Source organism: Eutrigla gurnardus (assembly GCF_963514095.1).
Source record: "Eutrigla gurnardus genome assembly, chromosome: 9".
In the NCBI taxonomy this organism is placed as follows: domain Eukaryota; kingdom Metazoa; phylum Chordata; class Actinopteri; order Perciformes; family Triglidae; genus Eutrigla; species Eutrigla gurnardus.
Window position 1 is genome coordinate 28,968,813 of NC_139923.1, and position 24,335 is coordinate 28,993,147.

At 43.4% G+C, this 24,335-nt stretch overlaps 2 protein-coding genes across 10 annotated transcripts in view; one reads left to right on the plus strand and one right to left on the minus strand.

Moving 5' to 3' along the window:
- Positions 1–376: 376 nt before the first annotated feature.
- On the plus strand, positions 377–17,063 carry enc2 (ectodermal-neural cortex 2). 2 transcript variants are annotated; one of them, XM_084018149.1, is made up of 13 exons: positions 389–491; positions 2,915–2,997; positions 5,632–5,863; positions 5,955–6,060; positions 6,170–6,415; positions 6,595–6,684; positions 6,868–7,031; positions 7,686–7,833; positions 8,760–8,956; positions 9,544–9,649; positions 9,783–9,926; positions 10,541–10,956; positions 15,022–17,063. In XM_084018149.1, exons 2-12 carry the CDS (start codon positions 2,934–2,936, stop codon positions 10,925–10,927), a joined length of 1,884 nt encoding a protein of 627 aa, XP_083874275.1. In that variant the 5' UTR covers positions 389–491; positions 2,915–2,933; the 3' UTR covers positions 10,928–10,956; positions 15,022–17,063. The 2 variants fall into 2 exon arrangements, with proteins under 2 accessions (XP_083874276.1, XP_083874275.1); XM_084018150.1 differs by lacking the exon at positions 2,915–2,997 and having other exon boundaries at positions 377–491.
- Positions 17,064–22,977: 5,914 nt separating this feature from the next.
- Positions 22,978–24,335, minus strand: part of LOC311018405 (uncharacterized protein) — a 64,535-nt gene continuing 63,177 nt past the window's right edge. For 5 of the 8 annotated variants that reach the window (XM_084017354.1, XM_084017352.1, XM_084017351.1 and 2 more), the window contains 2 exons: positions 24,259–24,335; positions 23,323–23,761 (listed from right to left, as the gene is read on the minus strand). The exon at positions 24,259–24,335 is cut by the window's right edge and continues 134 nt beyond it. In XM_084017354.1, coding sequence (XP_083873480.1) covers positions 23,703–23,761; positions 24,259–24,335 — 136 coding nt within the window. In that variant the 3' untranslated portion in view covers positions 23,323–23,702. Of the gene's footprint in view, positions 23,202–23,321; positions 23,762–24,258 lie in introns of those variants that run through there. The other 3 variants (XR_014597716.1, XR_014597717.1, XM_084017353.1) reach the window with 3 other exon arrangements.

Here is a 24,335-nt window from a genome sequence, read left to right on the forward strand (position 1 = left end):
ATATATATATATTATAATACCATTATAAAAATCTGTTGTCAAGCACCAACGTGCTATTGTTTTGCTCCACCGTGAATATCAGCTCTTCACGTCACCTGATTGGCTGATAAAACTGTCGAAATACCGCCTACTTTCCATCGACATATTTCATTGGTCTTCGCATAAATTCCTTCACGGGGATTGGTCTACGCAGATGTCAGTCAAATTCGGCAAAGTCATGGAAGTCCCGCTTACTATCGCTCTAATTGGCTGAAAGGGCCAGTCTGCACCGGGACGACGCTGCGGATTGGTTTAGATCGACGTCACTCACGGTTACGTGACAATGATTGGTTGTTGGAGCCAGGGCCGTTTTTAAGGTCTTTTCTCCCCCAGAACCAGTCAGACGGGGACGGCAGACACACTCCAGTCTACAGGAACGTAATGTTTCTGACCGACGAAGCCGACGCTGTACGTCCTGTGGATTTAACGTTACACCCGCGAGTATTATAAATGTAAGTAAACATATACATGTTTTACTTGTGTTTCCCACGCAAGCGGAGCCGCAGCGCAACGTTAGCTATCTCTTCTATTACGTTAGTTAAGTTGCTGTCATGGACGCTGAAGTTGGCTAGCTAAAAACCTGATTTTTATCACGCGTTATCTCGCAGTAACTTTGTTTTTCTTTGTTGTGTCCCGGTTGAATGGTGTGGTCGCGGGAGAAAGGCGCACCTTTTATACCGACCACACGGGTTAGTCGGTTAGCCGAACACACACGTTACGGTATCGCGGTTGTAATAAGCTAGTTATTAGCCTGGAAGACAAACTAATGCTAACCGACTTCCAGTAGTCGGTTTGTTTACAACGTGGAGCGACTCACGATAAAACCGCCATTTAAATGTCACAGCAGCTTCTTTGTTTACCTGTTTACTGAGGTGTCGGTAGTACTTTATATACTCATGTAGAAGTACTGGTACTGTATATACTCACATAGAAGTACTGGTACTGTATATACTCATGTAGAAATACTGATACTTTATATACTCAAGTAGAAGTACTGATACTTTATATACTCATGTAGAAATACTGATACTTTATATACTCATGTAGAAATACTGATACTTTATATACTCAAGTAGAAGTAAATATACTATGTATGTATTCAAGTAGAAGTACAGATACTTGAGTTCAAAAAGTAGAAGTACTCATTCAACTTCTTCACTCAAGTAAAAGTGTAAAGAAATCCAGGCTCTGAAATGTACTCAAAGTATAAAGTAAAAGTATCCCTATGTGTGTGAAATAATCTTTAATTAGATGATCATAAACCATAAGGTGTCTGCATAAATACACGTGGTACATGTAATGAGACAAATATCTAGTAGAGCTTGATGAAAGAAATCAATGGTATTAATAATGAATTAATGTGCTGTGTGGATCAAATCGTTTTTGACTTGAGTTGTTTATTTGTGTTATTATTTTGTTTATAATTGTAAGATATCGTTGTACTATCACGTTTAAATGCAGGAAGAGTCTTGTGTTTTTGTAAAGTTCCTGAGGTCATGAGGTCTGTGAAGCACCGAGAGTCGGGGTGCTTTGAATTATTGATTTGATGAGAATGTCGTGTCAAACTATGAAGCCATTACTTTGTGACATTAATGTCAGAGAGAGAGAGAGAGAGAGAGAGAGAGAGAGAGAGAGAGGGAGGGAGCCTCATCGGCATCTTTACTGGAGTCGGTAGTTCAGCTGGCTGGATGAACTTTAGCACACTGCTGTCTGATTATGTGAACACACATTATGTGAACAGGGGTCGTAGCCGGGCTGCTGAGCTTTGGCTTCTGTCCGATAAACTCCAGAGACTTCGTCAGTTGTACTCTGGCCCGGGAAGCTCGCACACATCGCTGGAAGTTAAACCGCTTTTATTGAAGTGTGCCCGAAGTAGAGATGTCACAACACGAGAGGTTAACTAGTGACGTTCTCCGTCTGCTTCCTGGTTGTTGCAAACTATTATTACGTTAGGAACGTAACCAACGCCTAGCGTAGCTGAGACTCCTTGGTTCGACTTAGCAAGATGAGTCTGGTAGTTATTTACAATAACGTTAGTGCCGTGTTACAACCACATAACCACGTCGGTATGAACACCCACTGTGGCCTGACCTCACAGATCTGTGGCTGCACTGATTGGTTGATTGATTGATTAAGTGCATGTCTGAATGCTGCCCACCCATCCACAACGTTTTTAGTTATGTAGTTATTACATATCCAGGACTGCAATATTTTAACACAGCCTTTTTGTAAATGAACACACACACACACACACACACACACACACACACACACACACACACACACACACACACACACACACACACACACACACACACACACACACTCTGAGTGGCCATGGGCAACAGGTCCAGTGGTGCAGCTATGCTAGCTGTGGGTAAACAGGCTCAGGTCTACTTACTACCGGTCTCTTCACGAGGCCTCCGTCTATTCAGCAGCTCTGTTGATATTCCACTGGTGAGCTGTGCTACTGCAACACAGGATGGTGTGTGTGATGGTGTGTGTGTGTGTGTGTGTGTGTGTGTGTGTGTGTGTGTGTGTGTGTGTGTGTGTGTGTGTGTGTGTGTGTGTGTGTGTGTGTGTGTGATGGGGAGGTTATATAAATTAAGAATCATTTGATCTTACTTGTGTCTAAACTGATACAATCATTCATTCATAGGAAGATGATAAACTGACATCATCTCTTGTTTAGTTCTATAAATGGTTGATATTTCCTCATTAAGCTACTTCACATTGGACATCTATAATACGTATACGCTTGTTTCTACACTTAATTTACTGACTTGTGGACTTCAGTGAGGAAAATACCCAAACATGTATAACATGTGTTGATGAATACGGTGCATATTCCCCTAAACCTGTTTGTGTCCATTAGTCCTTGTAGCAGTCCGGGGATGCAGAGCCCCCCCCACCTGCTGACTGTCAGTGCCTGTGCCTGGGTCAGCAACCTCTGTCACCGTAAGTTAGCCTGCAAGTGGAATGAAGCCCCGTAAACCCCTCCTTGTTTTAGTTTTCCTTTTGTGTAAACATATCTGCCTTCTGCCTGACCCCCCCCCCTCCCATCCATGCACAGTCAGACAGTTCAACATGGAGTATTGGGGCAACAGTGAATTAGAACGTTATCATGAGTGAGAAATTATAATTAGTTCATTTTTTAACAGATGTTTACACAACAATAAAGTAGATATTAGAGAGGAACGGTGCTGGAAATCCTTGAAAACACTTTACATTTTAGTGTGGTGTTTTTAAGGTTTGAAAAGGTCTTGGATGTAGAATAACGGTCTTGAAATGTGTGTTGTATGTGATGACATCTATGATAGAACAGAGAAAAGAAGATCTCCATATTTGAGGGACTGAAAACAGCATTTTCTGACATTTCTTTATGAAAAATGACTTTTGATGATGAACAGATGATGAAAATAGTTGGTGATTATATTTCTGTGGATCTGTTAGTGGAATTAGTTTTCCTTTCATTTGTGGTCCTTCTGTAAAAAGCTGTCTCCAAACATCATGTTGGTTGTTTAGAGGACAATAACATCTCATTTAATGTGATGAACAAGTGACATCATAAGTAGACTGAATACTGACCATTGGATTGGTACAAATATGGAGTTTACCACAGCTGGAAGGGGCTGGAAAAGCATGGAAATGCTTGAATTTTACTTTGGAGAAGGTGTAGGGACCCAGTTAACTGCTCAGGTGTTTAACTGCCGATACGCATGTTCGGATGTTGGCATCAGGAAGGAAGGAACGGTATCGTAACGGTTCTCGCCACGTCCCCGGGGACCGATGTGTACGCACACATGTGTTCATGCTTGTTTATCTTTTGTGCTTCTAAACACAATGCCGCCACATTGAGGTTCCTGTCAGGCCGGCATTGTGATCTGTGAAAAACGTGCACACTAAACACCCCGTGACTGATCTGTTGCTGCTCTGGTCTCAAAAGTGCATGTCAGCAAATGCAGATGGATGCGCGCACACACACACACACACACACACACACTCTACAAAAGCAGTGTTGAGGCTGCTGAAACAACATTTCTTGTAATCTGTGGTGTTTTTGTCCAAGTCTGCATGTGTTCATCGTCTGCCTGTGATGTCTAACAACGCATCACTGTGTCTTTGTGTCTGTGGATGTGAGATAACGCTGCTTCACTTCATACGCTGTGGTCCACGTTACCCCTCGTCTTCAAAGAGAACCTTCTCTGCTCCTTACTTGTATTTGAGGTTCCTACTCAAACACCTTTACATGCTTAATGCTCTAAAAACACTTCATTTTTCCCATCAGGCTGTGCTGCAGCAGCTCCTCTCTCTGAGACGCACTGTTTGAGCTCCTGCCCCTCCCTCTCAAAAAGCCAACTCTGCTCTGATTGGTCAGCTAACTTGGTTATGATTGGTCAACCACTCGGTGTGGTTCTCACACTAAGAGAACAGGAGTTCTATGGAGGAATCGTGCTCCACTCGGACTAGCTTTGTTGAAGGGCGATGCTAACGAGCTGCTGGGTAGATATTATGCTAATTAGTAACTTGGTGACATCACCATTTTAAGGAAGAAAATATTTGATTTGAAGCGTTTGAATGATTCCCTTTGGATCTGGGCTTGTTCAGAGATAATACCACAGACGCTGACGTCTCCAGCCACTAGGAAGCTTCATATTGCTGCTCTCCAGAAAGTGCTGCGGTGAAACGTATGAATATATTAATGAAGGAATCTGATCGGGTTAACGGGGTCGCAGACTTCAGCCAGTGTCGGGACATGCAGGAGTTGTGGGCATTGTCAGCCTGTTAATGTTAATTATTGGCATTAATGAAGCAGCTGTCATGATTTTGGTTTGTAGATTGTCTGAAAGTGAAGGTTCAGTCACACCAGAGACACACAGACTGTGTTTGCTTGCTGAGATAGTAACACAAGCTGAATTTACCTAAAAAGCATAACCGTGGAAAGTGTACTTGTTTTCCAATCATTACTCGAGATTAAGCATGGGACCATCCTGGCCAAAATAATTCACAAAACTATCCCGATAATCACAAAATCAGTCTTAAAATTGTCACTTTAACGTTTTTATTGTGTCACCTCGTTTTAGTGAACATCCTTTTTCATGAAAAACAACCCAATAATCTTAAAGAAGATGATATAATGATTTAAATCGAAAAGCCAAATACGTAAAAAAAAAGGGTTCTATTTTGTCACTTTTCTACCTTGATAAGGAGCCAGACGATATATTACTCTCGATTGTTGTGAATGGTTTGCCGCCCACACTCGCCGTTGAATAACCCCGACGGTTGAGTTTGGAGACGTCTGTGACAGAACGACGATAACAACGCTGATTTCCAACCAACTCTGATTTTTAATTAAACATAAATACCTTCTGGTCTTAAAGGATTAGTAGAGATTCGATAAGAGAAGCAGATTTCAAGGCGGTTTAGAAAAGAAAAATATGTTTTAGAGTTCATGTCCGTCTCCGTGCCTTTTCACCATTTGTCCTCTCATTTCCAGGTTTAACAATGGAAGTTAACTCTTCTCATCTCAGACATGCTTGGGCTACGACTGCTGCTGATCCAACTGTTGTTGTCGTTGTTGTTGTTGTGCAGTGGGGGAGATTGTTCCGAGCGACTCCCTGGAGGTGCCGAGCGAAGCCGCCATGTCGGTGAGCGTCCACGAGAACCGGAAGTCCCGCACGAGCACGGGCTCCATGAACATCTCGCTGTTCCACAAGCCGTCGCACCCCGACAGCGTGCTGACGCACCTGAACGCGCTGAGGAAGCAGTGCATGTTCACCGACGTCACCCTGTGGGCCGGGGAGCGCTCCTTCCCATGCCACAGGTAAGACGCATAGTCCACTTTTAACCAGCAACGTTCCATTCAACGCCACCGCGGCGGCGTGCTGATGCATTGATGCGTTTGTGTCTGGCAGGGCCGTGTTGGCGGCGTGCAGCTGTTACTTTGAGGCCATGTTCAGCGGAGGACTACGAGAAAGTCTGGACAGCGACGTCAACTTCAGAGACAGCATTCACCCCGAGGTACTGCTTCGAGGTGTAATTCCTATCGACCAATCACGTCGCTGCAGTTGCAAAACCGTTTAAAGGGACGATATCTTCAGAGATGAAAATGTATTTTCCCGTCTTCCAGGTCTTGGAGCTTCTGCTGGACTTCGCCTATTCTTCTCGCGTCATCATCAACGAGGAGAACGCCGAGTCGCTGTTGGAGGCGGGCGACATGCTGCAGTTTCACGACATCCGGGACGCGGCGGCGGACTTCTTGGAGAAGAACCTGCACTCGTCCAACTGCCTGGGCATGATGCTGCTGTCGGACGCCCACCAGTGCAAACGGCTGTACGAGCTGTCGTGGAGGATGTGTCTGCTGCACTACGAGACGGTAAAGACCGCTATCGTTGGTTTTCCTGCTCCGTCCACTCGCTGGCGATGTCGACGCCTCATCGTGTCCTTCAGAGGAACAACATGGAAGCTAGAGGCTGAATACTTTGATTACAAGGTTTATAATTTACAGGTCTAACCTGCAACGTGTGAAGTCAAAATATTGTTCTGTCCTTTTAGGTCAGAGAATCGGAGGATTTCTACAGTCTGTCTAAAGATAAACTGCTGGAGCTGATTCTCAGCGATGAGCTGGAAATAGAAGACGAACAGGTGAGTCATCTCTTTCTGAAACGGAGCAGATGAAAGATATTCGCCCATTTCTGTGCCATAATCATCTTAAAATGAATGGCCAATTCTTCCTGAAACCCAAGACTATTGAGTGGTGTGACGGGCAACGGTATCCACACCAGCTGAGGGCTTCTTTGTTGAACATTTGCTTGTTGTTTTGGGCAGATCGTGTTTAACTCGGTGTTGCGGTGGGTTCGGTACGATCTGGACGGGCGGCGTCACCACCTGCCAGATCTGCTGAGGGGCATCCGGCTGGCTCTGCTGCCCTCCGAGTGTCTGCTGGAGGCCGTGGCCTGTGAGGAGCTGGTGATGGCCGACAAGAGGAGCAGGTAGGCCGGGTCATAAATAACCATAGATGCATTCTCTGCCTGTATATTCAAGTCACCAGGACCAGCTGGGAATCTTTGTATCAGCATTAAGTGGACACTTTCTAACCTGATAAGAAATATCTTCAGTCCATTAAGGAGAAACTGTTCAGAGCAGCATTCAAAAGCATTGATTTATTGATCCATAAATACATTAGAGGCTCTTTGTGATGCTCTGTTGTTCCTTGTTGAAAACAATTAGTGATTGAATTCAGTGAAGAAAATGCTGAATGTTTCCACAAAATCAGATTTTAGCATCTGATGGTCTTCCGTCTCCTCTCTTGTTGTCTCTCCCCTTCTCTCCTTTCCCTAGCTCCTCTTTCTTCTCTCCTCTCCTGTTTTCTCTCCCCCTTTCTGCCTCTCCTTTCCCTCTCCTCTTTCTTCTCTCCTCTCCTGTTGTCTCTCCCTTTTCTGTCTCTCCTTTCCCTCTCCTCCTCTCCTTTCCTCCCCTCTCTGGTTTCCCCCTCCTCCTTTCATTCTTGAGTACTGAACCTGAGGAAATGTAACATCAGAGGCCCTTTTATAAAGTTGGACTTGATTGGAGACACGTTGATCTGCTGATGGAGGATTCAGCATTCATTAAAGTGCGTCTCCGTGTCCCGGATCCCGTTTTAACAGGTCGATAGTAGAAGAGGCGATGCAGTGCAAGAAGAAAATCCTCCAGAACGACGGGGTGGTGACGAGTCCCTGCGCTCGACCACGCAAGGCTGGACACACACTGCTCATACTGGGTGGCCAGACCTTCATGTGTGACAAGATCTACCAGGTGAAAGACTCGGACCAGTCCTGAAAGCACATATCCATTCACATGCAGTGTCTGCATTTAATCCCAACTTCTTAATGTTCATCTACCAGAGGCTTTTATCCAACGTGACTTACAAAAGTACATTTGTCTGAAGAAAGTAGAGCAAACGGTAGATCGCTATCAGTAAGAACCGGTTTCAAACAAGCCCGGTTGCTAAGCTAACCCGTGGCTGGTCTACAACAGAGATACGTGCTAAAATAGAAAGTACAAAACCAGTCAACCAGATTACAGATTGTAGCATTTTAACTAAAATGTCTGAATTAAGGATGTAAGATTAGCAGGAACACGTGTTATACTACAAACACAAAGCACATTTTCCCTGCAGGGCCAGAAATAATAGCCACACTTATTATTAGAAAATGTCAAATCCTAATTGGCTGGATTGACCTTGAATCATAGTGTATACATTTAGGTTTTAGTAACAGATCATGGATCTAGATATGCATCAAGAGGGAATGATCCCTTATACATATTCATCTCTAATACTGTTAATTTAAACAGTTAAACATGATGCTAGATGGCCCCTAGATCTTATCTATGCCAGGCTAAAAATACATCACAAACAATTATTATAAATTAATCACCCTATAAATAAATAATACTGTTTACATGAAATCTGCATTTCCCCTTTAAGATAAATATTAATAAACCTGGTTGAGACAGAAAATTCCTTTTTCATCTTCACTTATCACCACAGAAGAATAAATAAATAATGAAAATGTTCTAAATGAGAAAATAATGTTGCATTACACTGTAATTAATACAAACCCTTGACTTGATGGAGTTCTCTAAATTGAGGGTAGCAACGTTGTACCTTGTTAAATCTCATCGGTGTAATTGCTCTAGTCTTTTCAGCGCTCCATTAACTAATACATGTTTTGTTTAAGGTGGACCATAAAGCCAAGGAGATCATACCGAAGGCGGACCTTCCCAGCCCGAGGAAGGAGTTCAGCGCGTGTGCTATCGGATGTAAGGTTTACGTCACGGGAGGACGAGGGTCGGAGAACGGCGTCTCTAAAGACGTCTGGATCTACGACACCGTCCATGAGGAGTGGTCCAAAGGAGCGCCCATGCTGATAGCCAGGTGAGTTGTTATTATAGGATTATATACGACGGCGTATCAGGGCCACTGTAGGAAAAAAAAACAAGTTTCTTGGTTCCGCTAAGACCGGATGTTTGCCGTTGCTATGACAACAAGTGAAAGCTACCTAGCATCTTAGCCCAGCCTCCAAATTAATAAACACCTGTAAGATGACAACATGGCCTCATATGAATAAAAGCAACAATAAGCATGAACATCATCACCCTAAAGACCTTAACGAGGCGATGTCACACGTTGGGATAATTCATTACAGACATACATGTACATTCATGGGAAGTTAGCTAGCATAGATGCCGGTTGTTAGCATCGTAATAAACTCACAGTTTATTGCCACTTCATTAACTCAACTCACAAATAAAATTGCCAATTGAATATTGCCCCCCTCATTGGCTCCTTATTTATTTATTTTTTTCCCCCTACACTGGCCCTAATACGCCGTCTTAATTATTGGATATAGATTGGATTTTAATCAGAATGTAGAATAGAAAAATAATAAAATATGATCAATGGCTCCCATTTAAACTGGTTGCTAGGCGACGGGGTTATCACGTGGGTGTTGTCTTCCCCAGGTTTGGCCACGGTTCAGCCGAGCTGGAGAACAGTCTCTATGTCGTCGGAGGTCACACAGCGATAGCGGGAGTTTTTCCCGCCTCTCCGTCTGTCTCCTTAAAACAGGTATCGACTTCTTTTGAGAATCTACATTTTTAAAAAGGTGAAAAACCTTAATCGATATACAGCTGGTTGTTAATCTGCTGCTGGTGACTGAAGACATTATTCACCTCTAAGCTGCAGTATACTACCTTCCCAGGTGGAGCGGTACGACCCCCTCAGTAATAAATGGACCATGATGGCTCCTCTCCGAGACGGAGTCAGTAACGCCGCCGTGGTCAGTGCCAAACTCAAACTCTTTGTGTTTGGAGGGAGCACCATACATCGAGACAAGGCCTCCAAGGTGGGTGGCGTTTTAACATTTACAGCCTGTTTTCACACCTTCCTGACATTCCTACAGGTAAACAGTATGTGGCGGTAAAAGTGACTGATAATATTATATATCCTTGAAAGCAGAAAAACAAAAATGTTTAAACTCAGAATCTTTTGGTCTTCTTATGAGCCTTCAATGAACCCACAGATGAAACTATTCTGAACTAAGAATGGATCAATATGTGGAAATCAACTTCTGCAATGCCAACATAAAATAAAATAAAAGACACAGCACAAAACTTTAAAACTGGACGGATGTGTAGCCCTTGGAAGGGAAAGTGGAAAAGTTAAGTGCCTCTTGTATGAAAGGTCCATTAGCTTTTTATTTTCGTAAGCAAAATTACCCAAAACTGATGTCCCAACTATAAACTATCAGCTTTTTAAGGCAACAAAAGAATGGAAATCCTGAGTCACCATCTTACCGAGCTCAGCTTCCTGTTACAGTATAGATACGTCCTCTGGTGGCGTCTGCTGGTCACTACAACGACTTCAACACAGCATCATAGGAAGCGCACCTTGGATTTATGACCGTCAGGATTCTAACTTCGGCCTAACAACTGTGGAACCTTTGTCTTCTGTACACAGGTCCAATGCTACAACCCCGTGGGTAACCGCTGGAACATCGCAGCCGAATGCCCCCAGCCGTGGCGCTACACGGCGGCCGCCGTCTTGGGGAGCCAGATCTTCATCATGGGCGGTGACACCGAGTTCACCGCTGCCTCCGCTTATCGCTTCGACTGTGAAACCAATCAGTGGTCTCGCGTGGGCGACATGACGTCCAAGCGGATGAGCTGCCACGCCGTGGCGTCGGGGAATAAGCTGTACGTGGTCGGGGGTTACTTCGGGACGCAGCGGTGTAAAACGTTGGACTGTTACGACCCCACATCGGACAGCTGGAACTCCATCACCACGGTGCCTTACTCACTGATCCCCACCGCCTTCGTCAGCACATGGAAACACCTACCTGCCTAACCGGGACCAGGAGCCGCAAACTCCACCAGGTACGATGTTCTACATCTGCACATACTGGCCGGCGTGTCCACCAATACCAATATCTGTCATGGGCTAGCAGCGGTGATAAGTTGGTCGGGCTCTAATGTGAGCGTGGTGCATCCAGCTCCTGGATTCTATTATTATATTATTTATATTATAATAATAGTGTGATAACGTTGAGAGGCGTTTGGGGTTTTATTTTATTTGCATGGAAATAATTACTGAAGGAAACTTTTTGTGCAATCTGTGCCACCAATCTTTACATATTAACTATTTACTCAAAAAAAATAGTGTTTTTGAGAACAGTATCACAATAATCAAGAGTATATTTTTTACATCCCTAGAAATGAATACAGAGTCTGTATTTTAAAGTTCTTAAATAATTCCAAAGTTTAACACTTTCTTCAAATCATTAACACGAACAATAAGCCGTTAAAATAAATCTTTCTTCTGCCGGATGGAGTTGGGACTCCTCAGATCTCATGCACCCCAGTCAGCACTCTGCAGAGAATACTGATGAATGATTGATGGAGTCTGGCCCCGCCTCTCTCCAAAGATGATTTGCTGATGCTTTGTTGGTCCTCGGCGGTAAATCAGAAGCTAATTTAAATGATTGATGTCAAGTGGAGTTTGCTGCAATCCAGACAAAAATCCAGAGTTGCTAAGAAGCTTTTTAGGCGTCATCATTGATCCTATGGATGAATCTGTGAGCGTCCTCTCAGTCACACAGAATACTAGCAGACAAACAGAAAGATCCTAACAACAGCTACCACACGTAGAGAGGATGCGTCGTTTCCATCCATCCCAAAGCAATTAGATTATGTCCTCTGCGTTGCTAGGCTACCGGTTACAGGTTCGGTGTTTAAGCTGAGCTGGGACCAGGGGAATGTTCACTCAGTTTGACAATTATGGTTTTAAAGCCTCCATATTTTCTTTTTAAATATGGTTGAATTCATGCTGATGTGAAAAGTGCTTCACGCTCGCTCCCCAGGCCGAGGCAGTGACACACTGTGGACATCAAATCTATATTTCATAAGCCATGGAATCATGGTGGATTTCCAAAACTCTAATTATTGTTTGGAGTTTTTAACACAGGATTTCTGCGGCCTGTAGTGATGTCACAGTGAAGAAGCTTCTCTCCCCGGGGTTGACGTCCTCTTTGACCTCTCTCAAGTGTAGAATGAAGCGTGGGGCTGCAGCACATAAACACCATCCATATCCACCCAGTGATGCATGCTCTTCCACATCGCCCCCTCCTTCCCTTTTCACCGCCCCTTCCCCTTCAAACATTCATGTTATGAGCTGGAATCCCAGAGCAGATCCATCTCATCCATCACACTCTCAGCTCCTGGATTTCATCCTCTTCAGTTCATTAACTTCCTGCTTATTGTGGTCCTAAATATACAAGTCATCTCCAGTTTGTCTGCGTCCCCCACGACCTCGTCTTGTTTTTCCGTGGCGATGTAAAGCTCGCTGATGGATCGTACTGGAACTGAGCACCACTTCCAGCACTCAGAGCGGCAGCAGCAGCCTCTCCCATGGGCCTCCGCCGAGCCCGGATAATTGAGAATTGACTGCTCGGCGTGGGCTCACTTTGTTTTTCAGGGTTATGATTTATTCATCATCAAAACAGGACATAAGGCAACAACTTAATAACCCATCAAAACCCTTTTTGCTTGCATTATTATTATGATTTATTCATTTTCACACGAGGAAATGAGTGATCCACTCAGATTCCCCTAAACGGAGGCCTCCATGAGGCTGCCTTCTCGTGTGAACTGTTGTCCTAACGGCATTTTACATTGTAGGAGAGGAAACAATAACTACTAATAAAGCTGTAGCAGCAGCCTCTGGAACAGACGCGTTCTCATTGTCTCACATATCAACACATTCAGATGGTCTTTGTGTACGCGCTGGGACCCACCAGGCTTTTAACTGCAGCGTGAACTCCTCTGCGTCCTAATTAGACGGTCAGAAACCCAAACCTACGGGACCGTATTTAAACGATCTGCAACGGATGGTCTAAAGTGCATTTGGGCCGCGTCCAACTCCACGCTCATTAAAACGGAGGCACAAGAGACAAACGGGTTGTACTTAGTCTATTAATCCATCATGTATGCCATGTGTATTGGGCATAATATTCCCTTTAAAGTTGAGCTTTAACTCTTTTACATCACATCCTCTGTCATATTGTTCACCTATTTAACGATATATGCTGAAATAGATCCATCTATTTTTAGACACATCCTATTTCACTGTGAGATACATCAGGGTATGAAGCTAGATACTTAACTCCATTCAGAAAACAACCGTTTTAAAATGTATTAGCTTATCCTCCTGCTGACAGACCTAACAAAACATGACTTTGGACTTTTTTTACAAATCCTCGTCATAATGTAGTAACTTCGGCATCATTTTTATCCATTTTATTGCAATTAAATCACAGCAAAATTGTTTGATTTGCACTGTAGTAAACCAGCCGATGTGCGTATTGCCATTCACAGTAAACACAGCTCAATTAGATCAACTGAGAACCTCCGGGTGATGTTATGAACTCAGACAGGACGCGTTTGATTAGCCGGCGTATCTGGGGAGCAGTAGAGGTGATTCCAGCCGCAACAGGTACCATAACGTACACCGATACTTGTCCTGAGGAACCAGGTTCCATGGAAGACTATCTGGGACAATATTTCGCTTCGTGACTTCAACAGTTTTAGGATTAAGAAGCTTTTCTTTTTCTTCAGGCAAGAGCTGTTGGTGTTCACCCAGGCTTAAGATTACCGTGAATATGATCCCGTTCAAGTATCCCTGGCCTGTCTTCCCTGCTGACGCAGACGCACACACACACACAAACACACACATTCATAATCCTTCTTCTGTATTTTCCAGCTCCACAGCTCATATTTTCACTCCTCTCAAAGCTGCTTTTCTAGTCAGGCGTCACAATATTTAGCCGAACGGAGCCAGTTTTAATACAGAGCTCTTTCTTATGCTAATACATGACAGCAGATTAGTTGATGCTCCGAGACCCGACCGTAAGTGGAGTCAAGTGAGATGCGCGCACACACACACACACACAACGTATAATCTGTAAACACTGCCTTTGAGTTGTGTATCTGACGCTGAAGAAGAGTTTGTGTGTCTGTTGGCGTGCACGCCCTTGATTGTGTGAGTCATCGTAGGGATTAAGCGTTGCAGGGAGAGCTGGCTAAGAACATGTCAAGATTATATTACCGAGAGAGAAAATCCCACAGATACTTAGCTCAAGTGTCAGCCCTCGAGAGGAAGACGTCTTAGGAGGAAGCTGTATGAATAATAAGTCTACATTCTGCATGGACCCCATGGTGTGCTTGCAGAGGAACTGCCCATAGACATCAAAACTTAAACTTACTTCATTATATTTGAAAGTTTGTTTTGCAACCCAAATTTCCTTCATGGAGATTGTACTAATCTCAAAGAGCATAATGGTGTTTAAAGAAAGCCCACCATATTTTCATCACCAACCATCCACTCAAATGTAACTCAAATCTACACTAAATTAAATTCATTTCAGTAGCTAACTAGCATTGGTAGCGTGGTAGTGAGCTGTCAATCAGCAGGTAAGCCCCGCCCCCTAAAGCATCCCCTGCTTTCTGGTCTGGTGGACTCTAAATGGACCATAATGTACTAAATGAACATCATGCTGGATTGAAGAAGACTTGAAACTACAGATTGAGACCATAAACTCATGTTTACAATGTTTACTGAGATAATACATCAAGAGAGAAGTAGGACCATTTTCTCATAGACTTCTATACAACCAGAGAGGAGTCGCCCCCTGGTGGCCAGCAGAGAGAAGTAGGACCATTTTCTCATAGACTTCTATACAACCAGAGAGGAGTCGCCCCCTGGTGGCCAGCAGAGAGAAGTAGGACCATTTTCTCATAGACTTCTATACAACCAGAGAGGAGTCGCCCCCTGGTGGCCAGCGAAGAGAATGCACTCATATACACAGATATGACATAGTTTTTCTCTGATTATAAAGACTGATGACCTTTGACCTTCGTCTCTTGTCTCCCTCCTGTCTTCTTCAGGTGTTGGCGTCTACCTAGAGCGGACTCGGACCAGATTGGAGAACCTCTGAGACTCCGCCCCCTGCTGAGGCCGGACCAATCAATCACGACAAAATCAAGTCGTGAGCTCAACAGCACACACAGAGAGAACTTCTCTCCATGATGCTTCCTAAATAATGTGATATTCCTCAAACGGACACTTTGCTGCACCTGACTGATGGACGAAGATTTCATCGACTGATGGAGAACTCGTACAAACCTATGAGTGTAGGGTTTTCTTTGGGAGGGTTGTTTTGTCTCAGGTCATGTTTCTTTAATGTCTTACTAGTCGTGACATTCACTACTAAATCATTCCAGAATACAGAACTCTAGCTGATGACAGGATTTACACACCTCGTGGTTTCCCTCTAAATGAAAGCAGGTCACACTGTGGACCTAAAACCCAGTTGTGATTCAGGTTCACTGCCTACACCGACTACTCACTAGTATTACCAGCACATGTGCACCGATACAGTGTTAATGAAGGGGGTTTGAGGGGTTATGAGGAGAGGATTTAAACTGCTGTCTGTTCATCATCTACATCAGGAAAAGTCAGACTTCCTGTTTACTGGTGGATCAGTACGTCAGGTTGTCGTCAGTGTACACTTAGAAAGGTTTCCTTTATTGGGGACGTGTAAATTAACTTTTTCCTCAGTGGATTACGGGATGTTATTCATAAGTTTTATTTGTCTATATCAGACAATTCTGACCAAACTACTCTATAGCCGAGTTGATTCACTCCCAACTAGCTGATGAATACCGCCTTTTTTAAAACAATGTCTCAAGATTTCCCTTTTAAATCTTAAAATCACTGATCCATCACTAGATACTTATAAGTGTTTTTAAGGCCGTCGACACTTTTCAAACAAACTTGTATCATTAATTTATTCACTGCTCAGTACAGGGAGATACACTACATACATTCAAATAGGAAACCATGGTATCTTGTTCAATATGTCAAATGTTATTTTAAAAAACACAAATCAAAAATAATCATGTCTTCAATACTGATGAACGTCCTCCATTCTGTCCCGTCACACTTGTAAACACTAAATATACCGGAGGGTGACCGACTTTATGACCATAAGACGAGCTGCTGAAACATGATGAGTCGGATCTTGTGACCTGCTTTTTCTCAGCCGGCCAATGAAAATGGAGCGCAGCGCGTCATATTCTGAAAACCACCGGAGGGGGAAAAAAGGCCTTTCTGCAATAAATCATTTTGTTTTCCAATCATTTGCATAAAAACGACCACAGGGGAGCGTCATCTATTTAATTCAAATGTAGATAGGACAGGTTTAACATCTCAAGCTGCACGTGCACTCCTGTTGGATGTCCGGCAGCTTGTTTTCCGTGTTGAAGACCACACATGGACGTGAAACGGTCACACTAGACTTGTGGTGTCATGTCGGTCACAGAGTCTTTGAGTTCAAACATCTTGCTGTTTGTGGTTTTTAAATAGGACAAATGTGAGAAGCACAGAGCCGCCTCGTGTTCAGCGTGTCCTGCAGAAACCGAACCACGTAGATCTTTTTTTAAAAACACCTATGCACTTTTGATATCTATCAGAGCATTCACGAGCAGCGGTGTGTTTCAGTGCCGCTGGTGTGGAATGTGTTCGAGGTGCTGGACGATGACACGGCTCTCAGTATATGAGGGGAAAACTACAAAAATAAAAGGCACAAAATGGACGAAGGCGGTTTCTGCAGGTCACAAACAGGCCGATATGTTGTGTTGTCTCTGTGATACAGTATTTGCTGGTGTTGTGTTGCACTTGTCCAACTGTTAGAAGACGGCTACGGTGGACAAATCTTTGACTTTTTACGTGTCTTAGTCGGATTTCAGCGACTGCACACAAGTTCAGAGATGTTCCAAAATACTCTCATCTGTTCTCAAGGATTTGAAGAAGCGAGAAGAAGCAAAAGGTGTTTTTTGAAAGAACTGATGATTTTTTTTAACTCATATGAACTGTTGGATACTGTCCGTTTTTACTGGTGAAAATAAACATCGACTCACTTTTTAAACTGTGTGGCTCTTAAATGTGATGGGGGTGGAAACACGCCCTGCTTCACGTTTGGATATTTATTTATTTTTGTGCCTCAGTGTTTAGAAGGGAAATAACATGTAGTCAAGGTTATTGCAGCAAATTAAATGTGCATAATAAGTTACTTTAGAGGCCTTATTATTTCAGCACCAAGAGAGAAAATAAACCATCAGCACTGTATTTAGCATTGTTACTGTTCTCAGGTCTGCTCGTTGTTTTCCTCAGTGACTTTGAAGGTTAACAGCAGATCCAGAAACTGAAAGTAAAGCTAACCTATTTGTTAATCATCACCTTAAAGTCCATTTGGTAAACTAATTGGCAAAAATGTTGTAGCATTCATAAGAATGTCATAGTATAGTATGTCAAGAATGTACTAAGAAAATGTCATGTTTGACATGTGACACACTACAGTGTGTTTTATGACACCAAGTTATGACATTTTATAAGACGTGTCATAAAATATTAATAGTTTGTATCTCATTAGTGAAATTGTTTGTTTTTTTTAGTCATATGACTGATTTTTTTATGACATACTGTACTGTGACGTTTTCATGGCTGTATGTCGGCTAGTTAAAACCACAGCTGGATGAACCCTAAAATCAAGATTAAGTTGTGATTTAATTGCAATCAACGGATTAAAAGGACGCCGGAGTAACAACGTGATGACAACACGTTGTGGAAAGTCTAAACTCGTGGTTTGTTGGGTCTGTCTGCGAGACGATGAGCAAACATCTTTGAAATGCTTGTTTTCTGAATGGAGTTCGGGATCGATCCGAGGTAGGCTATGCTAACACTGTAAATGTATGCTATAAAATGACGTCATCTAGACATAAATACGGAGGGGGCGAATCACGACTGGGATAGTAGATATTTAAGTGACGTTTACACATACTAGCAAAGACATATAAATTGCAACTCACTGATGTCGCCCGCGGCTCCGCCGGTTCACGTCCCAACACCGGATGTGTCCAGTCCGGTTCCCCCGACATGACGTCACTCAGACTCGAACCGGTCTACTTGTTAGCAGCAGCTTCCCCAACAAAACGTTAACGGACACGTCGTCGGCCGGCAGCCGGAATCAGTCACTTCCCCGCCGATAGCGAAGGGCTTCTTAGCAACCTTAGCAACCATAGCAACGCGGCTAGCCGCTCGCTCGCTAGCTAGCCAGCTAGCCGCTCCCAGAGGCGGCGGCGTTGCTTTGATCTCCTCTAACTCTCCCGAAGAAAATCTCACGCGACGTTCGTTTGTTTCTAATCATATTTTTAATTGTTAACTTTTTTAAATCTATTTTTTTTTAGCTTGTTTAGCTTGGATAAATCGGAGGTCAAGGGTGATGACACCCGACCCCTTTGACTGACGAACCACGCATGCGCGTACATATTGTGGGCGTGGTCAGGGTGAGAAAAGGCGCGATAATGAATACAGTACAGTCTGTAATCAGAGGTGGGAAGTAACGCAGTACAAATACTTGTACCTAAGTAGAATTTTCAGGTATCTGTACTGTACTACAACTTTTTACTTTTCCTCCTTACATTTTACAACAATAATCTATACTTTCTACTACTCACACATTTCTTATTTATTACTTATTTATTCGTTTTTATTTTTTTTGTTTCATTGTTACACATTTGTGTTAACGTCTGAAACCGATACTTGAAAAAGAGATTTTTAAATCTCAATGAGTCTTTTTTTCCCTGGTTAAATAAAATAAAATATTTAACCTGCACAGAGTCTTTGCATTGACTTGGTATGCAAACCTTCCCTGAAAACACACACCAGGCGCTGACGTGACAAACAGCATACTCATTTATTGAAGAGAGAAAAAAATGACTGTACATTTTAAAAACAGGAAGTGGACAGATAAATAAAGCTTCATTATTTATTAAAAACAACAACAATCATCCAACTAAACAAAAAATCCACAGTTATCAGTACTTTGGAAGTTCAAATTTGTACATAAAACATATTTACAAAATTTGTTGCTTTGCCCTTTTTTTCTTTGTACATAAAAAGGAGAAAAAATAAACATTGTACCTTTTTTCGTTTTTTTTTAGTACAAATACATTTCAAAAAGCTCACAGTGTTAAAACCTGTGAGGCCTAATGTGAATTTGTAAAAAAATCACTTATGAATGTTTTTTTAGGAAAAATTCTAGTGCACGCTGAATGGGAATAAAGTGAGTCGAGCCTCAAACCACTAAACTCAAGGATCACACTTTTTACTTCTGTCATCTAGCTTATTTTCATTTCAGGCATCCAAAAGCAGTTTGCGTGTTTAACGGTACAAAGGGAAACAATGGAGAACGGCCCTGTGTACATCCTGGAACAGGACGCATTTCCTTTTATTGAAATTAAAAATGGAACTCTGGTTCTTACTCAAGGACGCTGAAAGGTCAACCGAGGGGGGGGGGGAGCTAGATAATGAGTGTCTACACATCAGAAAACAATGTAAAAATCCTCTGTGATCTTTTGCTTGAAATGTAAAACAGCGTCAGAAAAAATAAAATTACGATTTTAGTTCATTTCTTTCTTTTAAGAAGGTGAAGAGTTTTGGACTTGCATGCTTTTCTACATTTCTTTCAGACAGTTTAGGTAGTTGAATTATAGCATCACACCATGAAGTAACAAACGTTGTTTTTAAAAATACTCATTCAATAGTTATTAGAGACATACTCATAAAACTACTCGATCCAACGCATTAAACACGACAAAAGTAATAAATTAGCGGGGCTCTTATTGGTAGTTCTTGAGGGGGGTTTTCTCATCCGTTTCATCGACTGCTTTCATCGGAGCTTAAAATTAAAATTAAAATCAGCCTTCATTTTAGGCTCATTTTCTATAGACTTCTATAAAATCAGAGAGGAATCGCCCCCCTGGTGGCCAGCAGAGAGAATGACTGTTTAAGGCACTTCAGCATCAGCTTCACTTTGCAAAAACTGGAGGTTGCCACCTGGTTGACACAAGAAGTGTTTCTTCCTTCAAAGGAAGGAAAAGGAGACATTAACTAGGAAGCTAGCGTCAGTTGTCGTCTGTGTTTCTGGCTGTTATTCAGTCAGTCGGTTTAATCACTCTATAGACGGAGAAGGTTGTCATTCTGGCTGGTTAACGCACGGAGAGGATCTTATTCCTCTGTTTGAAGGCACTGATGGATGTAACACGTCTCTCATTGAATCCACATTAAGGCTGTGTGATTCTGGGATATTGTGATTACTTTGCTGGTTTTTGATGAGAATCAGCAGGAACATGAATAACCTGACGGTGGTTTTGCTTCTGAGTCGGACCGGCCGGCGCCGGCGAGAGAGAGAGAGAGAGAGAGAGAGAGAGAGAGAGAGAGGGGAAGGAAGTGAATGAGAGATGAGCTGCTTCTCGCTTTCATCAGAAATCTCACTCTCAGCGGCAAACGACACCGTAAACGCTGGAAACGTATTCTTCAGGCTGCTGCTTCACAGACAACAGGAAGACAAATCAATGCTGGTTCTTATTGCAGCTGGATGAGGGGATGATGATGTGAGAGGATGAAGGAGGAAGGTTATTAACACGTTTTGGTGTTTTTTTATGTATTTTGTCCTATCTGCAGTACGATGCAGATACTCAGGGGCCGTTGTCATGGTAACGTAACCTTAAAGTGTCTGACACGCTCTTGTAAGAGAAACTATTGTTTGAATGGGAGTTCACTTCAGTTTTTATACTGTTGCACTTTCTTCTGACAAGTGTACGTATTGTAAGTTGATTTTTAAAAGTCTGCTAAATGCCCGAAATGTAAATGTAACTTTTTCACTTTGATTGTTCTAAAAGAAATAATAAAACCTGCTTTTGTACGTGCGGTCAATTCTCCAATAAGGTCTGGATGGGAACATAACAAATAAATAAATGTCCAGTGAATATGCTGCAACACACATACGTGGTATGTGAAGTTCCCCAACATTATTCCAGTCTACAGAGAGGAAGTCACGTTGATTGAGTCTACTTTGTTTCAAAATAAAAGACCTTTAGGGAGGAAAAGGAAGGAGCGTTTAGTGGATCAGAACCAACCGGGTGTTGATTGAAATGACGGCGTTGATCTCAGATTACTTATTTACTAAGTAGAATGTAAACTCAGTGATTGTCTCTTTTCTAGAAAAAGTCTCCATATAAATATATTCTATAATGTTGAATTGTCACCCGGCTGCAGTGCTGCTGCTCACGATGTTTTCTTCTGTCGTTCCCGAGTCATTAACGAAAAACCAATAAACTTCTGTGTTCATGCCAAACACAAAGCGCAATTTTGATCCATTTGAATTTCACCGAGTTGGATTCACTGGATCCAGCAAGACCAACGTGGGCTGGTTCACCACAGCTGGAGGAACCAGAATAAAGTATTGATCTGTGATTTAATATCAATAACCAGATGAAAAGGATGCTGAAATAACTCCATCATGATGGTGATCAGTAAAAAGTGCTGAGTCATGCTTTGTTAGGTCTGTCTGCAAGACCACAAGATAACTACTGTTAAAACGCTGGTTTTCTGAATGGAGTCTGGTTAAAGGGTGCTAGGCTACGCTAACATTGTAGCTGCTCCATCAACACTCCAAATCTAGACCTCTGGGGGACCACAGACAGTCTCTGGTTTCTGGTTTTGACTCTGTGTTTGGTGCGAACACACGTTTATCAACTAAAGGGACTCAAACATGTATAGATCTGTAAAAAGTAGAAACAAGCATCACAGTCCTGACAGATCCTCGGGTCTCTCTAAGCTTATAACATCCCAGTTCCCTCTCATCAGTACCAAACTACTGAAATCTGATTCAATTATTAGGAAATGACAGACCTTCAAAATAAAGCATGGCCCTCTCGTGTTAATAAAGTGCATGTTGATCCCGCTGAGCTGCAGTGATGATTGTCACTCTGGAAGACGACCGGAGACAAGAGTCCGTTGCCGATAGCGACCGAAAACGACGACCCGAGAGCGGAGGTGATTATAAAAACCTCCGTCACTCAGAGACTTAAGGCACTAAAAAAACACAATCCATCTGTCTCTCACTGACGTGTGATCGATGGATGATGGAGGTCTGCGTGCATGTTGACCACAGTGAGACCTGGTGGACTGGCTCTGGGGGGGGGGTTACTAACATCATGTAGACCAGCTCTGAGGGGGTTACTAACATAATGTAGACCAGCTCTGAGGAGGTTACTAACATCATGTAGACCGGCTCTGAGGAGGTTACTAACATCATGTAGACCGGCTCTGAGGGGGTTACTAACATAATGTAGACCAGCTCTGAGGAGGTTACTATTAAATGTAGACCGGCTCTGAGGGGGTTACTAACATCATGTAGACCAGCTCTGAGGGGGTTACTAACATAATGTAGACCAGCTCTGAGGAGGTTACTATTAAATGTAGACCGGCTCTGAGGGGGTTACTAACATCATGTAGACCCGCTCTGAGGAGGTTACTAACATCATGTAGACCGGCTCTGAGGAGGTTACTAACATCATGTAGACCGGCTCTGAGGGGGTACTAACATCATGTAGACCGGCTCTGAGGGGGTTACTAACATCATGTAGAGCAGCTCTGAGGGGGTTACTAACATAATGTAGACCAGCTCTGAGGAGGTTACTAACATCATGTAGACCGGCTCTGAGGGGGTACTCACATAATGTAGACCAGCTCTGAGGGGGTACTAACATAATGTAGACCAGCTCTGAGGGGGTTACTAACATCATGTAGACCGGCTCTGGGGGGGGGTTACTAACAGTATGTAGACCAGCTCTGGAGGGGTTGGGGGGGGGTTACCAACAGTATGTAGACCGGCTCTGGGGGGGGTTACCAACAGTATGTAGACCGGCTCTGGGGGGGGTTACCAACAGTATGTAGACAGGCTCTGGGGGGGGGGGATACTAACAGTATGTAGACCGGCTCTGGGGGGGATACTAACAGTATGTAGTCCAGCTCTGGGGGGTTACTAACAGTATGTAGTCCAGCTCTGGGGGGGGGGTTACTAACAGTATGTAGACCGGCTCTGGGGGGGATACTAACAGTATGTAGTCCAGCTCTGGGGGGTTACTAACAGTATGTAGTCCAGCTCTGGGGGGGGGGGGGGGGGTTACTAACAGTATGTAGACCGGCTCTGGGGGGGATACTAACAGTATGTAGTCCAGCTCTGGGGGGGGTTACTAACAGTATGTAGACAGGCTCTGGGGGGGGTTACTAACAGTATGTAGACCGGCTCTGGGGGGGTTACTAACAGTATGTAGACCGGCTCTGGGGGGGATACTAACCGTATGTAGTCCAGCTCTGGGGGGTTACTAACAGCATGCTGTGCTTTTGTCTCATGGACTGATAAAAAGCGGGAGTTGGAGTGATTGCGGGGGCGTTGGATTAAAAGCCCGGGACTCGACGTTAGCATCACAAACATGGAGAAGACATGGCAATCGTTATCGGTTGGTGTTAAAGCTTAAGTTTTGGAAGTCTTGGTTTCCCGCCTGCTGCTCTCCTTTGATCCTCGTGGCTTTTCCATCAGCTGAGGTCAAGAGGTCAAGTACTCGTTCACCTGGGAGACGTCCAAACGCCGGACAGACAGTAACGGAGACACGTGGGCGTCCCGTCTGCTGCTCCGGCCGGTCGTCTGGATCCTCCGTCCTCAGCAGAAGAAGATGTCTCCGTCGTTCTGAGGGTCCGACATCACGGAGACTTTGCTTTCTGAAGACACAAAGACACAAAGACACGAGTCAAAACCTGGACGAGATGTTAATTAGTCATGCTTTAGATTCATGATCTAGTGTTGCAAATAACTTCTGTTGAAGTCGACCGTAAAAGTTAGATTGGCACATTGATCTCTACTGAATGTATAGTAATGATTCCCCCTGTCTGCCATTGAGAGTTATATGGTGGATGAATGAGGAAAAATACCAAGCAATAATAGATTTGAACTGGTCAAAGATGAGCACAGTTTATAGTATATTTGTGTAGGTGTATAGAGACTTTATTGAATTCCCTTTCCCTTCCTTTTGGTAAAATATATTGTGAAGGGGGCGAAATAGTGATTTAATGTGACATTTTTATGTCACAGGCCAAGGACCCTCGAGGCTGATATAGACCCGGTGGAGGGACCCTCTTTTACATATCATATAGCCATTTATATCCCAGATTTGTTATGTAACTGCAGATTCTTGACCGATGGGTGAGACAGCTCGTACCCGTCGTCTGCTCCCCTTTGCCCTTCTTCTTCCTCTTGTCTTTCTTCTCCTTGGGTTTGGCCAGTTGGAGCAGCCTG